General features: G+C 37.6%; 1 protein-coding gene across 1 annotated transcript in view; it reads left to right on the forward strand.

The window, feature by feature from the left end:
- Positions 1–20,577, forward strand: part of LOC114660144 (matrin-3-like) — a 75,146-nt gene that overhangs the window by 16,851 nt on the left and 37,718 nt on the right. Inside the window, exons 4-8 of the mRNA XM_028812645.2 lie at positions 7,220–7,246; positions 13,241–13,347; positions 16,191–16,240; positions 18,446–18,562; positions 18,862–18,987. Of these exons, the coding sequence (XP_028668478.2) occupies positions 7,220–7,246; positions 13,241–13,347; positions 16,191–16,240; positions 18,446–18,562; positions 18,862–18,987 (427 nt within the window). The remainder of the gene's footprint in view (positions 1–7,219; positions 7,247–13,240; positions 13,348–16,190; positions 16,241–18,445; positions 18,563–18,861; positions 18,988–20,577) is intronic.

Below are 20,577 nucleotides of genomic sequence, written 5' to 3' on the forward strand. Positions count from 1 at the left end.
CCATCTTTGTCTGGTCTGCTTTTCAAAGGTGCCTCCTTATTGCTAATACACCACCCAGTCTTCGGCATTGACGTTCAGAATGTTATTTTACATTGGTGGAGTGGTTACATGTAAGACACCGTGCATATCAGAGCATTCCAGTGTTTTGACTATCTAAGGCTCGGTACTTAACAGTGCTTAAACTATATTGGTGAGGTTACAATATACTTTAATATTGTCTTATAAGGTATAGAATTGCATAGTAAAACAGTTTTATACACAATTTACATAACATTTCTGTTATTATTAAAGTTATTAAGCAGTTCGCATACGTTTGCAATCAGAGATTTTTCTTCTTTTTTTGCATATAACAAAGACATATGCTTTACATTTGCCAATCCAACAGATTGCACATCACAAACATTAACACTGCTATCTTTTTTTCGTGTCTGCCGTTTCTATAGGAGGGTGACAATGAGTTAAATTCCAATGGATGTTTTTCAAATGTTGACAAGCAATAAGCAAAAGGAATCACTGAAAAGCACAGACAACAAAAACAGCAAAAAAAAAAAAAAAACCGGTACGAGGAAAGTTCGAAGAAAGATTTTTTTTACAATGTTTCTGTTTGGGGATCGTTGTGAAAACGTGCACAACTGAGCTGCGACCACAGATCTAACTGCTCTGTGGATGATTCGTTCAAGCATTTCAAGGTCACTTCGTTGTAATGAAAGCATCTGTTGAATGTACTTCGTAGTAACGTGATTTCTATAGACTCATGTCATATGGGGAAACTGTCGGGACCATAAAAATACTTTGTTGTAATACTCTCTCACCTCGGTCTCTCTCCTCTCTGCACCGCTGAAAGCCCCGCCCGCCAAGCGTTCTGAAAAGTCTGAGTGAGTCGCCGTTGCCGGCAGTTCTCTCGCTGCCCGGCTGTCAGATGGCTGCGGACCGGGGGTTGGGGACCCCTGATTTACAGCATAACCAGTCTTTAGCCCAGTAGTAATTGCTCTGACAAATAATGCATTTTGATGGATTAGTGCCTAGCAATGATCACCTCTCATGGCTACTTTGCAAGTGGAACTTGATGTGTTGTTTTTGACTGGTGAAACGCGCAGTTTCCTGCGTGACAGTAATGTCAGTTGTTACCAGACGTGTCTTTTCTTCAAAAACTCTTTAGCGCTGATTTCATCAAAGTAAAAGTAAGCTTCGTACATGCTGTTAATGCCAGCTGCCTTTTGTTCATATCTAATCGTGCAGTATGCAATAGCTTAAAAGCTAGCATAGCATCTGGCAGAGCCATGTTATATGTACACATGTGGGAGTATCTCTGCTCAAAATCAATTATATATCCACCACAGAAACTGTACTCACTCTATTAACTCTATCAAAATCTGAATATGCCTTGTAAGTATGACCCCTTTCCTCCTTTAAAAAACTATTCTATCACAATAGTCATACCTTCATCCTTGTTCAGGTCTTCTGCTGAAATTGAGTGAATGTTTTCTTCTTTTCAGAATCAGTAACCTGGGTCCATATTAAAACTTCTTGTATCTAGCTCTCGTATGTCTGGCTCTCGTCTAATGTAGGCGAGATTGTATAATTAGCAGCCATCCCCTGCTACCAATGTTAAACTTAAACAACAATACAACACCTTTCACATTAACTTTATTATACTTCCACACAAGCATGCTGTGGCACGCAATGCCGAAAAATCCACCTACTTGAAAACCCCTGCTGTACTACTCCCAATAGGAATGCAGTACCGTAATACTACAAATAGGAACGCATCTGTAAAACATAGAAATTAACAATCTCATCTCCTTCCTTTTTTTTTTCTTTTTGGAAAATAAAACTGCAAAACATGCATTAGCTTAAACTTACATGCACAGTAGTAAAAGCATAATTATTCAGTGAATATCAATAAGAAATGCAATGTATTCTCCACCAACTTAAAAGTTTTATAAAGGTCTATGCTCTTGCAAACCTGAATTAGAACAAACCGATTGAAAGTTCTTGTTTGCAATGTTTTTGTTAATTTGGGCCTGCTGAATGGTTTCAAAATCTGACGCAATCATTTCTTAAAATGCTGAATTTTGTTGGTTTAAATTTTGCACATAAAGTTTATAGATCATATGGAGCCCTGAAACAGATTTTTAATAGACATATGTTTTGCAAAAGAATTCGCTGTCTGCCATAAAAAAAATCAAACTCTGTACCTCTATTTAGTAGTTTTAAATATGATGGATTATTTTACAAAAAAAAGTGATTGCTTTAGTATAGGTGAATTTGAACACAGTCTTAGTGATTGGACGTTTGTCCTGGGTATGTCTCAAAGCCAACTAATTTGGAGAGCAACAATGGTTTATGTAGTTTGTAGACATTTAAAAAAAATTACTTTTCTGAACACCTGCCTACAATACAGCTTACACATGATATGATCTAGAATGGAATTTTCAGTTTGTTCGTTTAAAAAAAAATGTAAATATATAAAGATGCATAACTAGATGTATAAAAATGGCTCACTATTGGGATGGTACAGCACTGTACTACCACGTGTCAAAAAGAAAAGCAGAGATCAAGTCTGTAAATGCTTTTGTTTTCACACGAGAATTTCAGCACAATTACAAGGAATTGTAATTATTATTTAAAAAAATAAAAAAAAAGTTAAACACATACACACGCTTGCATTGTCACTTTTATCCCATTATGGAATCGTTCAAAAATATATTTTGTGCAGGCTTTAATAACAAAATAACATTACTGATCAAATGAGGTATAATTGTTTAACTTAACCGGTATATACAGTTCAAGGTCGCGGCAGGTTGTGACTCGCATGTATCCACAGTTATGAATGTAGGATTGTGGGATATGGGACTGCCAGCACAAACAGCTATAGCCAGATAACATAGAGACAAAATTCACATGAAGTGACTTTTTCACTTGTCAATGCCAGTGATGACATGAGTTAGTCCATTTGTTCATAACAAAATAAAATTTTAGTGTTTCAATGCTTGGAAGCACAAGGAACATCTCCCTATTAATATGATGTGCAGTGTGTTAACACAGATGTACTGTATAACTGGCAAAACACAGAGTTGTTAGAGTTAGTAGACAAGAAAAACCGCATACTTCATTGCTAAATATGAATCTGTAAACACTGAATTTATGACAATCGTTGGTTTTTATTATTAAAGAATTCTTTTCACAGTTATGTTTACTGAAATCCAATAATGATAGTCCAAATAATGTTCTAATTCTGAATTTGTACACAGGCATAAGCAATAACAAAGTCACTCAAGAAACCTTAAAAATAGCAAAACAAAGACTGTTTAACAGCTGTACTGGATTAAAAAGACATGATAAAAAAAAAATCTTCTTCTTTCGACTGCTACCGTTAGGGGTTGCCACAGCGAATCATCTTCTTCCATATCATTCTGTCCTCTGCATCTTGTTCTGTTACACCCATCACCTGCATGTCCACTCTTAGCACATCCATAAACCTTCTCTTAGGCCTTCCTCTTCTTACCCGGAAGCTCTATTCTTAACATCCTTTTCCCAATATACTCTCTTCTCTGCACATGACCAAACCAACGCAATCTTGCCTCTCTAGCTTTGTCTCCCAACCGTCCAACTTGAGCTGACCCTCTAATGTACTCATTTCTAATCCTATCCATCCTCGTCACACCCAGTGCAAATCTTAGCATCTTTAACTCTGCTACCTCCAGCTCTGTCTCCTGCTTTCTGGTCAGTGCTACCGCCTCCAACCCATATAACATAGCTGGTCTCACTACCGTCCTGTAGACCTTTCACTCTCGTTGATATTCGTCTGTCACAAATTACTCGACACTCTTTTTCCACCCTGCCTATACTCTTTTTCACCTCTCTTCCACACTCCCCATTACTTCATACTGTTGATCCCAAGTATTTAAACTCATCCACCTTCACCAACTCTACTCCCCTCACACTTCCCTCATACATATCCTGTACAACTTTTACATACTTCTCTGCCATTCCCGACTTCCTCATACAATACCACAGCTCTTCTCGAGGCACTCTGTCATATGCTTTCTCCAGGTCCACAAAGAAGCAATGCAACTCCTTCTGGCCTTCTCTATACTTCTCCATCAATACCCTCAGAGCAAACACTGCATCTGTGGTGCTCTTTCTTAGCATGAAATCATACTGCTGCTCACGAATCATCACCTCACTTCTTAACCTAGGCTTCCACTACTCTTTCCCATAACTTCATGCTGTGGCTCATCAATTTTATCCCCCTGTAGTTACTACAGTCCTGCACATCCCCCGTATTCTTAAATATCGGCACCAGTACACTTCTTCTCCACTCCTCAGGCATCCTCATACTTTCCAAGATTCCATTAAACAATCTGGTTAAAAACTCCACTGCCATCTCTCCTAAACACCTCCATGCTTCCACAGGTATGTCATATGGACCAACGGCCTTTCCATTTTTCATCCTCTCCGTAGCTGTCCTTACTTCCTTCTTGCTAATCTGTTGCATTTCCTGATTCACTATCTCCATATCATCCAACCTTCTCTCTCTCTTCATTCATCAACCTCTCAAAGTACCCTTTCCATCTGCTCAACATACTCTCCTCACTTGTATGTTTCCATCTTTATCCTTTATCACCCTAACCTGCTGCACATCTTTCCCAGCTCGGTCCCTCTGTCTAGCCAGTTGGTACAGGTCCTTTTCTCCCTCCTTAGTGTTCAACCTCTCATATAACTCATCGTATGCCTTTTCTTTAGCCCTCGCCAACTCTCTCTTCACCTTGCGCCTTATCTCCTTGTACTCTTGTCTACTTTCTGCATCTCTCGGACTATCCCACTTCTACTTCACCATCCTCTTCCTCTGTATACTCTCCTGTAATTCCCCATTCAACCACCAGGTTTCCTGTTCCTCCTTCCTCTGTCCAGATGTCACACCAAGCACCCTTCTTGCTGTCACCCTTCCTACATCTGCTGTAGTTGCCCAACTGTCTGGTAACTCTTCACTGCCACCCAGTGCCTGTCTCACCTCTTTCCTAAACTCAACCATGCAGTCTTCCTTTTTCAACTTCCACCATTTGATTCTTGGCTCTGCCCTCACTCTCTTCCTCTTCTCGATCTCCAACCTCATCCTATAGACCACCATCATATGCTGCTTAACTACACTTACCCCTGCCACCACTTTGCAGTCTTCAATCTCCTTCAGATTGACTTATGCATAGGATGTAATACACCTGTGTGCATCTTCCTCCACTCTTGTATGTCACTCTATGTTCCTTCCTCTTCTTGAAATACGTATTCACCACAGCCACGTCCATCCTTTTGGCTTATTCCACAATCCTCTGACCATCTGCATTCCTCTTCTTGACACCATACCTACCCATCACCTCTGTTCCCTTGACCAACATGTCCATTGGAATCTGCTGCATTCACCACTTTCTGTCCCTTGGGTACACTGCTCATCACTTCATCCAAGTCACTCCAAAAATAATCTTTCTCATCCATTGCACACCCAGCTTGTGGGGCATATGCACTAACAACATTCATCATCACACCTCCAATTTCTAACTTCATAATCATCACTCAGTCTGACACTGTTTTCACCTCCAAAACACTCTTGACATACTGTTCCTTCAGAATAACCCCTACCCCATTTCTCCTCCCATCCACACCATGATGAACAATTTGAATCCCCCTCCGATCCCCGAGGCCTTACACCTCTCCCATTTCGTCTCTTGCACGCACAATATGTCAACCTCCCTTCTCTCCATTATATCTGCTAACTCTCTCCCCTTACCAGTCATACTGCCAACATTCAATGTTCCTACCCTCAGTTCAACTCTCCTTACCTTCCTCCTCTACTCCTGCTTCGGCCAGCAGTAGCCCAATTCCCGCCAGCACCCTGTTGGCTAACCGTACTGGTGGCGGTCGTTGTTAACCCGGGGCTCGACCGATCCAGTATGGAAATTTGTATTGTTGTCCGCATATTGATTTGGCAAAATTTTACACCGGATGCCCTTCCTGACGTAACCCTCCCCATTTATCCGGGCTTGGGACCGGCACAAAGAATCACACTGGCTTGTGAATCTCCTGTGGTTAGGTTAAAAAGACATAAAAAATAAAATAATAAAAAAAAGCACCTGCAGTTTCTGACATTTGAGATATGAATCAATTGGATTAATCAATTAAATATTACTCTTTAATGATATTTGCTAATAAGTTGCTAATGATGCAAATATAAATCTTCCAATAGCAAATATTGCAAACCTAATGGATTGGTTCACTGACAAACCAGCCTTTAAAAGCAAGTTGTAACAAAAACAGCTTTAAATAGGTGGTTTAAATGGAAATATCTGGAAGTATCTTTTAATTTAATAATTTATCAGTACATATGTAATAATGTTCAAATTTTTATATTTAGTGTAGATTTTAAACAGTATTTTTCAGTTACTGGGCAGAAAATGTCAGAGAATAAATTTAGAATGTGCACATGCAAGGGTAAGTCAGGTAGTACCTGATATAATCATTTCTTATCAGCTCTGTAAGATTATAAAACCCCATTTGTTGTTGCACTGTGGAGATCCCCATCTATGCCACACATTGTAATTTAAGCCATTGTATTTTGGTATTTATGAATGGCAATACTTGTTTGCTTATAGTTGAGCTACTTGCTGTAGATGCCAGTGTTTTAATACTGCTGCTATTGTTAGTATTTATATATTGTGTTACAGAAAAAGGCACAATATTGTTCACTTCTATAAATGGAGATACTTTAACAATAAGCAATTGAATGGAACATCTGTTTTTGCTATCATGTCGAAATGTATTGAGGACCATAAAATTTCACTGGTATTTGTTAAATTCAAACATTCTGGTATTGTAACATTCCTACAATCCATTTTTTAGGATAATTTCCAGAACTGGAATGAGGAGGTTAGAGAAATGGATGCATGGCTGCACTGCTTATCATTATTTCTGCATTATGGAAGGATTTATAGGCTTATCTTAAAAACTCCCCATGTTAGTAAAGTTTAAACCTTTTCTTTTTCAGTATTATGTAAGGTTACAGTTGTAGTACTTTGTTTTATCAACAATACAGTGATTCTATTTCTTTAGGTTAATGCTTTGCTGTTTTGAGTTTTTTTAATTACAGTATTATATGCCTGTTTTTCATTTGTGAAAACTGTAACTGATTTAACTTTTTTGTTTTTGCATTATGCTTAATTTTTAGATATCCAGATTGGCTCCCAAGTGGAATGTAAGTATTTGCATACTTTTTCAAATTAAAAAATACAATATTTAAAGGAAGAAACCAAGAAATAATTATTAACATTAATTCATGTTACATGCTAATTGCAGACCCTGGAATTGTGGTCACATTTGTATTTTCTTAATGAGACTCTTTTGGCTGTGTGCGTTATTAAGAATGCGTCTTTTGTGAAGGTGCAAATTCATAAAATTATGAATGCTTTTCTTTATTTTACACCACTGTGTCATACGTATTTTTACCTATCTGAACCTACGTTGAAGAAAGCAGCAATGACATGTCTTTGTTCAGATCTTTTTTTTTTTTCCCCCCATGAATGTCATTTAACACAATACTAACTCTTAAAACATAATTTTATTAAGTGCTTATTGAATACATTTTATTTTCAGTCCATCTATAACCTCTGTTTGTGTAAACTGGGTTTGCTGGAGGCCTGTCTGGCACGAATACCTCCAGTCATGTCATTGGTGTTTCTGCTTTGGAGTCTGTATCTTTGTGTTGTGCCTTGAATGTGCAAGTGTGGCACTACATAGTGAGGCTGAGTTGCCTATAAAAATGCCTTGCTGATTGAAAACACTGTATTTTCCCCTTTCCTGTATTCTTTCATTTGCACATACAAAGCTTTAAAATCTATAGTATTAGTCTCGAGAGTGGAGTAAATGAGTGGGATGCATTTCATTATGGCCATATCCGTACATTTCTAAACAAAATCCAAGTTTATACCGATGAAGATCTATAACTTCATTGAATATGAATCTTATTTTCCACATTGAAATGCAGTAAGTATTGTACTTTTAGTACAGTGTATCCGGAAAGTATTCACAGCGCATCACTTTTTCCACATTTTGTTATGTTACAGCCTTATTCCAAAATGGATTCAATTTATTTTTTTCCTCAGAATTCTACACACAACACCCCATAATGACAATGTGAAAAAAGTTTACTTGAGACTTTTGCAAATTTATTAAAAATAAATTGAGAAAGCGCATGTACATAAGTATTCACAGCCTTTGCCATGAAGTTCAAAATTGAGCTCAGGTGCATCCTGTTTCCCCTGATCATCCTTGAGATGTTTCTGCAGCTTAATTGGAGTCCACCTGTGGTAAATTCAGTTGATTGGACACGATTTGGAAAGGCACATACCGGTCTATATAAGGTCCCACAGCTGACAGTTCATGTCAGAGCACAAACCAAGGACGCGATTTGGAAAGGCACACACCTGTCTATATAAGGTCCCACAGTTGACAGTTCATGTCAGAGCACAAACCAAGCATGAAGTCAAAGGAATTGTCTGTAGACCTCCGAGACAGGATTGTCTCGAGGCACAAATCTGGGGAAGTTTACAGAAAAATGTCTGCTGCTTTGAAGGTCTCAATGAGCACAGTGGCCTCCATCATCCATAAGTGGAAGAAGTTTGAAACCACCAGGACTCTTCCTAGAGCTGGCCGGCCATCTAAACTGAGCGATCGGGGGAGAAGGGCCTTTGTCAGGGAGGTGACCAAGAACCCGATGGTCACTCTGTCAGAGCTCCAGAGGTCCTCTGTGGAGAGAGGAGAACCTTCCAGAAGGACAACCATCTCTGCAGCAATCCACCAATCAGGCCTGTATGGTAGAGTGGCCAGACGGAAGCCACTCCTTAGTAAAAGGCACATGGCAGCCCGCCTGGAGTTTGCCAAAAGGCACCTGAAGGCTCTCAGACCATGAGAGAAAATTCTTTGGTCTGATGAGCCAAAGTTTGAACTCTTTGGTGTGAATGCCAGGCGTCACGTTTGGAGGAAACCAGGCACCGCTCATCACCAGGCTAATACCATCCCTACAGTGAAGCATGGTGGTGGCAGCATCATGCTGTGGGGATGTTTTTCAGCGGCAGGGACTGGGAGACTAGTCAGGATAAAGGGAAACATGACTGCAGCAATGTACAGAGACATCTTGGATGAAAACCTGCTCCAGAGTGCTCTTGACCTCAGACTGGGGCAACGGTTCATCTTTCAGCAGGACAATGACCCTAAGCACACAGCCAAGATATCAAAGGAGTGGCTTCAGAACAACTCTGTGAATGTCCTTGAGTGGCCCAGCCATAGCCCAGACTTGAATCCGATTGAACATCTCTGGAGAGATCTTAAAATGGCTGTGCACCGACGCTTCCCATCCAACCTGATGGAGCGTGAGAGGTGCTGCAAAGAGGAATGGGCGAAACTGGCCAAGGATAGGTGTGCCAAGCTTGTGGCATCATAATCAAAAAGACTTGAGGCTGTAATTGCTGCCAAAGGTGCATCGACAAAGTATTGAGCAAAGGCTGTGAATACTTGTGTACATGTGATTTCTGTTTTTTTTATTTTTAATAAATTTGCAAAAACCTCACGTAAACTTTTTTCACGTTGTCATTATGGGGTGTTGTGTGTAGAATTCTGAGGAAAAAAATGAATTTAATCCATTTTGGAATAAGGCTGTAACATAACAAAATGTGGAAAAAGTGATGCGCTGTGAAAACTTTCCGGATGCACTGTATACAGTCATGGCCGAAATTATCGGCACCCCTGGAATTTTCCTTGAAAATGCACCATTTCTCCCAGAAAATTGTTGCAATTACAAATGTTTTGGTATATACATTTATTTCCTTTATGTGCATTGGAACAACACAAAAAAAAACACAGAGGAAAAAAACCCAAATCTGACATTTCACACAGAACTCAAAAACCGGGCTGGACAAAATTATTGGCACCCTATACTTAATATTTGGTTGCACGCCCTTTGGAAAAAAATAACTGAAATCAAGCGCTTCCTATAACCATCAACAAGCTTGTTACACCTCTCAACTGGAATTTCCGACCACTCTTCTTTTGCCGACTGCTCAAGGCTTCTCAGATTTGAAGGGTGCCTTCTCCCAACAGCAATTTTGAGATATCTCCATAAGTGTTCAATCGGATTTAGATCCGGACTCATTGCTGGCCACTTCAGAACTCTCCAGCGCTTTGTCTTCAACCATTTCTGGGTGCTTTTAGAGGTATGTTTGGGGTCATTGTCCTGCTAGAACACCCATGAACTCTGACGCAGACCCAGCTTTCTGACACTGGGCCCTACATTGCACCCCAATATCTTTTGGTAGTCTTCAGATTTCATGATGCCTTTCACACAGTCAAGGCATCCAGTGCCAGAGGCAGCAAAACATCTTAGAAACTCCACCTTGTTTGACTGTAGGTACTGTGTTCTTTTCTTCGTAGGCCTCATTCCGTTTTCTGTAAACAGTAGAATGATGAGCTTTACCAAAAAGCTCTACCTTGGTCTCATCTGTCCACAAGACGTTCGCCCAGAAAGATTTTGGCTTCCTGAAGTACATTTTGGCAAACTCCAGTCTGACTTTTTTATGTTTCTGTGTCAGCAGTGGTGTCCTCCTGACTCTCCTGCCATAGCGTTTCATTTCGTTCAGATGTCGATGGATCTATCTATCTATCTATCTATCTATGGATAGTTCGAGCTCACACTGTTGCACCCTGAGTCTGCAGAACAGCTTGAATATGTTTTGAAGTTGATTGGGGCTGTTTATCCACCATTCAGACTATCCTTCGTTGCAGTCTTTTGTCAATTTTTCTCTTCTGTCCACATCCAGGGAGATTAGCTACAGTGCCATGTGTTGAGAACTTCTTGATTATGTTGCGCACAGTGGACAAAGGAACATAAAGATCTCTGGAGATGGACTTGTAGCCTTGAGATTGTTGATATTTTTCCACAGTTTTTGTTCTCAAGTCCTCAGACAATTCTCTGCTCTTCTTTCTGTTCTCCATGCTTAGTGTAGCACACTTAGACACACAACAGAAAGGTTGAGTCAAGTTTTCTCCATTTTAACTGGCTTCAGGTATGATTGTTTTATTGCCAGCACCTGTTTCTTGCCTCAGGTGAGTTCAAACGAGGATCATATGCTTGAAATAAAACGATTTACCCACATTTTTGAAAGGGAGCCAATAATTTTGTCCGGCTCATTTTTGGAGTTCTGTGTGACATGATGTCAGATTTGGCTTTTTTTTCTGTTTTTTGTGTCATTCCAATGCACATAAAGGAAATAAACATTTATATACAAAAACATTTGTAATTGCAATAATTTTCTGGGAGAAATGGTGCATTTTCTGGGAAAATTCCAAGGGTGCTGATAATTTTGGCCATGACTGTATATGGTTTATCAAATTGTTCACTATCCAGTACTCAAACAAAATCTTGGAAGACGCAACAAAACATGTTAACTTTCTTCTGTTCGGACTATGTTGGACACAATTTCTATAGAATGTAGCAATACTTGTTAGTTTTACTCTATGTAGAGTAAGATATATTTCTGTTCTAACATCTTTTTACTAATAAGTGGATTTTTTCTGATCTAACCTGGTCCAAAGATATTTAAGTTTAAAATATTTACTATCCTTTAAAGTATATTTTTATGCAGATGATACTCAAGTCTACTTCAATGTTAAAAGTGGAACTTCATCAGAGCTTTCTCGGCTCACAACCTGCCTTAGTGAAATTAAAACCTGGATGGAGCAGAACTATTTAAAATTAAATTGCAATAAAACTGAACTCCTGCAAATTGGAACTAAAATGCAACTTAATAAAATGAGCTCCTTCCCAGTCTATCTTGGTGGTGATCTCATCAGACCTGCCTCTACTGTAAAAAAAAAATCTTGGTGATATGAATCACATTAAGAAACTTTTACTTTCATCTCCGTGACATATCACGTGTTCGCTCCATCCTCTCCTTCTCTAATGCTGAGAAACTTGTCCATGCTTTTATCACATCCCGCATTGATTATTGCAATTCCCTACTGGCAGGTGCCCCTTCTAATCTTATATCACAGCTCCAGCTTATTCAAAACTCAGCTGCAAGAGTCCTTACTCGAACCAGCAGCAGCGAGCATATCACACCCATCCTGCTCCGTCTTCACTGGCTCCCTGTGTCTTACAGAATCGAATATAAAATCCTACTAATAACCTACAAAGCCCTAAATAACCTCGCGCCAAACTACATCAGTGACCTTCTCCATCACTATATGCCTGCCCGCCCACTAAGGTCCACTGATTCTGGCAATCTTGTTGTGCCCCACACTAATCTACACTCCATGAGTGACCGGGCCTTCAGCTGTATAGCGCCCAGACTAGAATGACCTACCGAAATTAATCAGGTCAGCTGACTCCATGAATTCTTTTAAAAAAACAACTCAAAACTCATCTGTTCAGGAAGGCTTTTAGCTCTACTTGACTTTATTACCCTTCTCTCAGTTTGCTTCTGTGTCAAGATGCTAATGTAACCTGTGTGTGTGTGTGTGCTAGACAATCAATTATGTTGTCTGTTTTTTTTTTTTTTTTTTCAGAATTCACTGTCTTAATCTTCTTTGTTTATCTGCCGTTCTTTATTATATTCTGTAAGTGCCTTGAACATGGGAAAGGCGCTATATAAATAAAATGTATTATTAAAGAGTTTAGTATTGTTTCATGGTAGCACAGGAAGGCAGTGAAATATAAGGTGAGGATACTGAGCACTGGTTCTAGATTATAGTGACATCTGGGCAGTTAACCACTGCCCCACAAAACCCACAAGGAAAGCATAGAGTATCTGGGCTATTCTCTGCTCAGCCTAGGTTAATCTTATTCATAAAGTAAGCTATAAACTAGTCTATGAATGCTCATCTGTTCATTTTCTGAAAACGCGCCATCAATTATAGTTTCATTTTAAATTGTGAGACAGTCCAACTAAAAGTTGCAGTAAATATCAAAAAGTTTTAGTATTACCTTAGCCCCATCTGCCAGCCATCTGCCAGCTACTAACAGTTAACAAAAGCAATTTGGGGTTATTTATCATAAGGAATAAATTTACAAAAAAACAATTAGTGTTTTTCTTATTCTCAGTTGAAGAATTCTATCCCGCTCTAACTTTTAAGTCTTTTGTTTTTGTCCATGATATATATACTGTACTTTTTTTTTTTTTTTTTTTGACTTATTTAGCCATGAAGATCTTCGGCTAGTATCCAGTACACAACTTGGATCAGAGTTGGTAGACTCTCCTCCTTATCGGTTGCAAAGAAGAGGAGTGAGCTCTGACTGGAGTAGTGGTAATTTCCTTTTATCTTTTTGTCCTGTTATAGTGCCACAAATGCTAATCCTCAACCTTAATACTGTTGGGGCATTTTAAATTGAACCTTTGTTATGTTGTTTTTTTCTGATTCTGACACTTTTGTTATAGATTTTATAAATCAGCTTTTCCCCCCATCCTTTTAATTCACGTTGGTTAATTTTCTGAATTGTAATGGTAATTTAAAAAATCAGGGTTTAGACATAGGTTGAAGGCTATTAAATGTTAAAGCAGCTACTTCACACTTACAATTCACATGTGTGCACATTATCAAGCAGTATCTTAAATGATCCAAGAATTGTCTGCAAAAATAACTATTCCCTGCTTATAAAACACAGACATAGGACTTTTAAACTTTTTGTAGTATTTAAAAACTATTTCAAATTTCAGGATTGACTAAAAAGTTAAAACAAGTAAATAGCTGAATGTTTGAAATGTGATGAAGATGGAATGCCTTGACCAGTATTTACCTTGACAACGTCTGGTCTAAAATATATTAATATGACTTTAGTAAGCAGTATTACTTTTCATTGTGTATTAAACATGCATTCTAAGTTAATACAGTGCATCCGGAAAGTATTCACAGCACATCACTTTTTCCACATTTTGTTATGTTACAGCCTTATTCCAAAATGGATTAAATTCATTTTTTTTCCTCAGAATTCTACACACAACACCCCATAATGACAACATGAAAAAAGTTTACTTGAGGTTTTTGCAAATTTATTAAAAATAAAAAAACTGAGAAATCACATGTACATAAGTATTCACAGCCTTTGCTCAATACTTTGTTGATGCACCTTTGGCAGCAATTCCAGCCTCAAGTCTTTTTGAATATGATGCCACAAGCTTGGCACACCTATCTTTGGCCAGTTTCGCCCATTCCTCTTTGCAGCACCTCTCACGCTCCATCAGGTTGGATGGGAAGCGTCGGTGCACAGCCATTTTAAGATCTCTCCAGAGATGTTCAATCGGATTCAAGTCTGGGCTCTGGCTGGGCCACTCAAGGACATTCACAGAGTTGTTCTGAAGCCACTCCTTTTATACTGTATCTTGGCTGTGTGCTTAGGGTCGTTGTCCTGCTGAAAGATGAACCGTCGCCCCAGTCTGAGGTCAAGAGCGCTCTGGAGCAGGTTTTCATCCAGGATGTCTCTGTACATTGCTGTAGTCTTTCCCTTTATCCTGACTAGTCTCCCAGTTCCTGCCGCTGAAAAACATCCCCACAGCATGATGCTGCCACCACCATGCTTCACTGTAGGGATGGTATTGGCCTGGTGATGAGCTGTGCCTGATTTCCTCCAAACGTGACGCCTGGCATTCACACCAAAGAGTTCAATCTTTGTCTCATCAGACCAGAGAATTTTCTTTCTCATGGTACAAGAGTCCTTCAGGTGCCTTTTGGCAAACTCCAGCCGGGCTGCCATGTGCCTTTTACTAAGGAGTGGCTTCCGTCTGGCCACTCTACCATACAGGCCTGATTGGTGGATTGCTGCAGAGATGGTTGTCCTTCTGGAAGGTTCTCCTCTCTCCACAGAGGACCTCTGGAGCTCTGACAGAGTGACCATCGGGTTCTTGGTCACCTCCCTGACTAAGGCCCTTCTCCCCCGATCGCTCAGTTTAGATGACCGGCCAGCTCTAGGAAGAGTCCTGGTGGTTTCAAACTTCTTCCACTTACGGATGATGGAGGCCACTGTGCTCATTGGGATCTTCAAAGCAGCAGAAATTTTTCTGTAACCTTCCCCAGATTTGTGCCTCGAGACAATCCTGTCTCGGAGGTCTACAGACAATTCCTTTGACTTCATGCTTGGTTTGTGCTCTGACATGAACTGTCAACTGTGGGACCTTATATAGACAGGTGTGTGCCTTTCCAAATCATGTCCAATCAACTGAATTTACCACAGGTGGACTCCAATTAAGCTGCAGAATCATGTCAAGGATGATCAGGGGAAACAGGATGCACCTGAGCTCAATTTTGAGCTTCATGGCAAAGGCTGTGAATACTTATGTACATGTGATTTCTCAGTTTTTTTATTTTTAATAAATTTGCAAAAACCTCAAGTAAACTTTTTTCACGTTGTCATTATGGGGTGTTGTGTGTAGAATTCTGAGGGGAAAAAAATGAATTTAATCAATTTTGGAATAAGGCTGTAACATAACAAAATGTGGAAAAAGTGATGCGCTGTGAATACTTTCCGGATGCACTGTAAGTATAATGTGGAAGAAATTGTAAATATTATGCTTTAATGAAATGTTTTGTTCATTTGGTGGTCTCTTGTGTAAAACATTGACTCATAGTGGCTACATTTATAAAGATGAGCAATGGGTGCTCACACTGTCATTTGCCCTCTAAGAGTAAAACTAAGCATAAATGACTACTATAAAATGGTATTAATAACTGTGTTTAATATATTTGGGCAATTATTAGCATTAAAACGTTTTATGTATATTACATACATCCTAAAGTGCTAGTGGCTTGGCTTTCTTTTTTTTCTACTAAATGTATATGTTCAGAGAATTTCATTTTTGTGAAGGTTTTTAAGCATCAGATTTGTTTGACATTTCTTCTTTCTTCCTCTAGTGTGAGTCATAGGCACTTTATAGTTTAGAAATGTACCCTGACAAAATGTAAAAATATTATAGTATAAATATAAAAGTAGCAATAGAAGTTTAAAACCTAATATGATACATAATACTCATTTTTAATGTGAATATTTGAATCTTAATTTTTAGCTGATTTGACAGCCTTAATAAATACAACTGAAACATTGTTTTTATATAATTTTAATATAAATTACTTAAAATGCTTCTTTTTTTTTCTTTAAGGAAAAGGAAAGTCAAACCAGGGACATAAGAGGAAAACACGCAAATATGTTGTAAGTTTGCTTCTGTACAAATAAAATATATAATTTTTTTCTTTTTCTGTAAAAACTACCATGACACATAGACATAAGCTTTGGTGATTTTTTTCAGCTGGAAATTATAGTATGTATGATACTCATTTACGTTCAGTACAGGCTATTTGCTTCCATCCTCAGCATTTTCTTTTGGTATCACTTTGGCATTAGTCCTGGAGTGCCATCTTAGTGTGTGGGGCAACTCTTGCTTCTCCTTGAATATCAAAGAAATACTTTAACTGTTAAGCTTTTTTATTAACTACTTCTTATATGAATCCTCATGAAGTTGGCTTTATAGGGTTTTGGGACTCTGTACAAATACTTTACATGGCAGGAATTTCTATAACACCTCCATAAAATTGTTTTGTTAATCTTTCCAAAGCTACTCAGGATCTCAAAATCCTAATCCGACTCCCATGCCCCACTGCCCAAGATTCTTTTATAGAGCCAGCTAAAGTTTATGGCCTAGAGGATGGAAACAGTTAAACTGTTCCAAATAATTTTATCATCTCAACTTTTCTGCCTAATTTTCATCTTCTGTAGATAACTTGTCTCCTTATTTTGAACAGTCTTCTACAGTTAGGTATTTAATAATTATATTAAAACTCCATTACGCAGCCACTTATCCTTTTTTTTTTTTTCCTTTTAAATTTACTTTATGCAGTATAGACTTGTGGGGAACCAGAGCCTATTTTTGCAGGCTTGGACAGAAACCAACCCAAGACAGGATGCCATGGCCACTTTTTTCTTGTTACCTATTAAGAGAAATATTTGCTAGACAATACTTGTATTTGTAAATATAGCTATTTTCATTACATCCGTGATTTAGGAATGTGATGTCTTTACAAGTATAATACCTAACATATGTAGACTCAATAAAGGGTCCATTGTCTGACCACTAATGAAAATTGGGTGGAATATTTCAGTTTATTGATTTTGTATAGGAACTTTCTGCCCATTATGTTGGCATCATAAACACTCAAGAAATGCAAGAAAAGTCTTCCTGTCCCAGAGAACAGACAAATGAAAATAGCATTTGCATTTAGAGAAAGTTGGAACCTTTTTCCCTGTGTAATGTTGTGTATATATCCATGCATAAATATTTTAATTATTCTGTACGAATACTAACCATGCTCCCTGACGAACACAGGTAATAGCAAATATTTTTAAATTCTTTTGACTTTTTCCTTATGTGTATTTTCAGCACATTTCCTCTATCCATGTGTGTCTGAACCTTGACCAGTGCTTCCTCCCTCGAGCATGTTCCTATAAAGCTTACTTTTCAGATTCTTTCATTATTGTTGAGATGCCTTTCTTGACTAATCTCCGGTTTTATACTTCCAATGTTTGAAGGTGACTTTCTCAGTGTGCCTCTTATGCCTTTTCTTTACCTCGTGTGTCTCACACACACACTTCCTCTTTGGTTAGTCTGGCATTTGTGACACAATCAAATCAGATTGCTCTGAGGGACTTGATACACACACATACACATACCTTTGTGTTTTTTATGTAGTAGATTATATTCTTATGTGTAACTCATTTGTCTAAAATGTTTTGTTCATAAAGTCTCTGTAAAAGTTTATAATGTTCATTAAGACCTCATCAACCTAACTATCATCCTCAATGTAACAAACCCTACGTCCACTAACCACCTCTTCGCAAGTAATTTTTCTAAGGCAGTGGACTTTCTGTACAGTTTGTAACCACCTTTAGTATTAATGTGGAATATGAATGGAATGGAAAATATGTATTTTAAGTAAAGGCAAAATGATAGATGAAGGGTTTGTGGGTTCACTGTGAATATCCCTTTTAATTGTGGACAATTGTCATTTTGTAAAGACATATTGTTAGGGCTGTCTATTGATAGCTTTAATTTGCAGAGGACTCTGGCTTCACTTAGTAAATTGGGATTAATAAAGTATCTATCTATCTATCTATCTATCTAAAGTATGCTCTCCTTAGCGTCTGGTTCCAAGATGAGCGATGATTTCCTGTTTCAGGTCGTCTTATATAATGGACAGACTGGAAGAGGCATGGGTACATTTTTATGTACATATTTTGACATAACTCAAATAGTCTATAATATATCAGTTTTTATAAATGCACTGCTAAAATCCACCCCTTTCTACTATGTATTATGTAATATATATTTGTGTTTTTTTTTTTTTTTTTTTTTTCTTTCAGGCAGATAGCAGAGTTGTAGTTGCAGCTTTCAGCAAAGCATCATGTTCAATAACAGATCTGCTTGAACTTGCCAAGCCATATGGAACTGTAACAAATCATTTAGAGTTAGCAAATGAGGTAAGAAACATGACATGATGTAAAAATTGAAAAATCCACTCCTGAACACTACATGATTTTGTAAAACATTTTTTTTCTTTTATATTTGTATTTAAAGTAGGCAATGAAAGTGTAATGTTTATAAAAAAAAAATGCTTGTTTAATATTTTGAAGAAGATAGTAAACTAAATCTATGTTCTCCATCTACATAAATCCTTTAAAGTCTGTAAACAGCACTATAATTTTTTATATTTTCAGCATCAGACAGCATGCAGTGCAAATTGCTTCATCCAGAGTATTTTTTCTTCCCTACAACTTAGGCATTTCTGGAGATGCTTACGCATGATGAAGCCAAAGCAATGGTTGATAAATATAAATTGTCACCTCCCACAGTCGGTGGAAATCGGATTAAGATTTATTTGTCAACTGTTCTTCGGACTATTGAGGTAATATATGTAACATATTTTTATTCACAATAAAGATAAACATCTTAGTGTCTATTTACTCATTATTGGCTTAATCTTGTGGAAATCGGATTAAGATTTATTTGTCAACTGTTCTTCGGACTATTGAGGTAATATATGTAACATATTTTTATTCACAATAAAGATAAACATCTTAGTGTCTATTTACTCATTATTGGCTTAATCTTTTGAAACAGATTTTCAGAGTTAATGAATAAAAATTTAATTTTGTGGGTACTTATGATAACTTGTTATCTAATCTAAGAAATTGGGTAATTTATTAGTGCTGTTATGCACATTGTGTGTATCAGAACATCATCAGATAATTAAGTGATTCTGAAAATGACACTAGGCAAAATATTTTTCTCCCAGTCGAAGAATTTTCAGCTATGGAAAAAAAAGTAACCCTCTACTGTGATTATCATGTAAGTTTAAGTACCACAAAAACAACTAGTCAGGTCCAGTCTAGTTCACTTTCAGCATGTAAAAGAAATGTATAATTGACAAAAACAATGTATTTATATAGAAGCAGACAAAAAACAAGCTTTTCATTCAGGTTCAAAATTTTGAAGAACCAGTGCAATGAATACCTGTAAATAACATTTTTGAGGAATAGTGAAAGCCTTTACTTGTATGAATGTAATTCATAGAGCTTCATGAGTTAGTATAACCATTATAATAGTCTTAGCAACACATTTCACAGATGCCTAAATGCTTTACTTATAATTTGTATTGTAAAACTTTGTATAGAACAAACAAAATATAAGTAGGGATTTTGTAGTTTTGTCAAGAAAATAAAGAAGATTAACAAAAAACCTTTATAACCTTTGTGTTAAATTAGCTTCCACCTGTCTTTTTTCCCCCCAGAAGAAAACCAATGTAGCCATATTATTATTTGCTTTAAGGACCAAAGACAGCTTGCTTCATTATTTCTAGGTGAAGTTTGGTTTTTTTGCTCATTAAAGTATATGTACTGTACATTATTGTTGCATGTTACTGATGGGGAAAATGATTTTAGTATTCATAAAATTTGTTCATGCCAGCACAGGGTCTTTGCTTATATGTAAAAGCAAAAGCAGCATTGTGAAAGGACTGCTGACTGCCTGTTCCTATTCCCTGCCATTAATTTTTTTCTTTATGCCCATATAAGTATTTCAACAGTTTTCATATTATCGCTGAAACAGAAAGTTGACTACTGAAAGAAAAAGGTGGACCAGTTTTCAGAAGTCTGTTTTGGTCAAAGCACTGCTGAGGTGTAACATCACAATTAAAGCAACTTTTTGATTGATAGATTATGATATATTTCATTTTGAAAAGGCGATGCAATTCAGAGTATTATTTGTAAATTATGTTAAAAATAACTCCTCGACAAATGCGTAAACCAACAGCAACCATTATTTTGTTACTTGTCACCTTGCGGGTGTGTAGAGTGTAGTACTGAAATCTCCTGTTCAATCGGAGTACATTCTAGTGGGCAAGATAGATAGATATAGATAAATTTAAAATTAATGTTGTATACAAACACTCATCTTAGTCAACTTCCGAAGCAGTATGTATTAATACATACATGTA

This window comes from Erpetoichthys calabaricus, chromosome 11 (assembly GCF_900747795.2).
Source record: "Erpetoichthys calabaricus chromosome 11, fErpCal1.3, whole genome shotgun sequence".
Classification (NCBI taxonomy): Eukaryota; Metazoa; Chordata; class Cladistia; order Polypteriformes; family Polypteridae; genus Erpetoichthys; species Erpetoichthys calabaricus.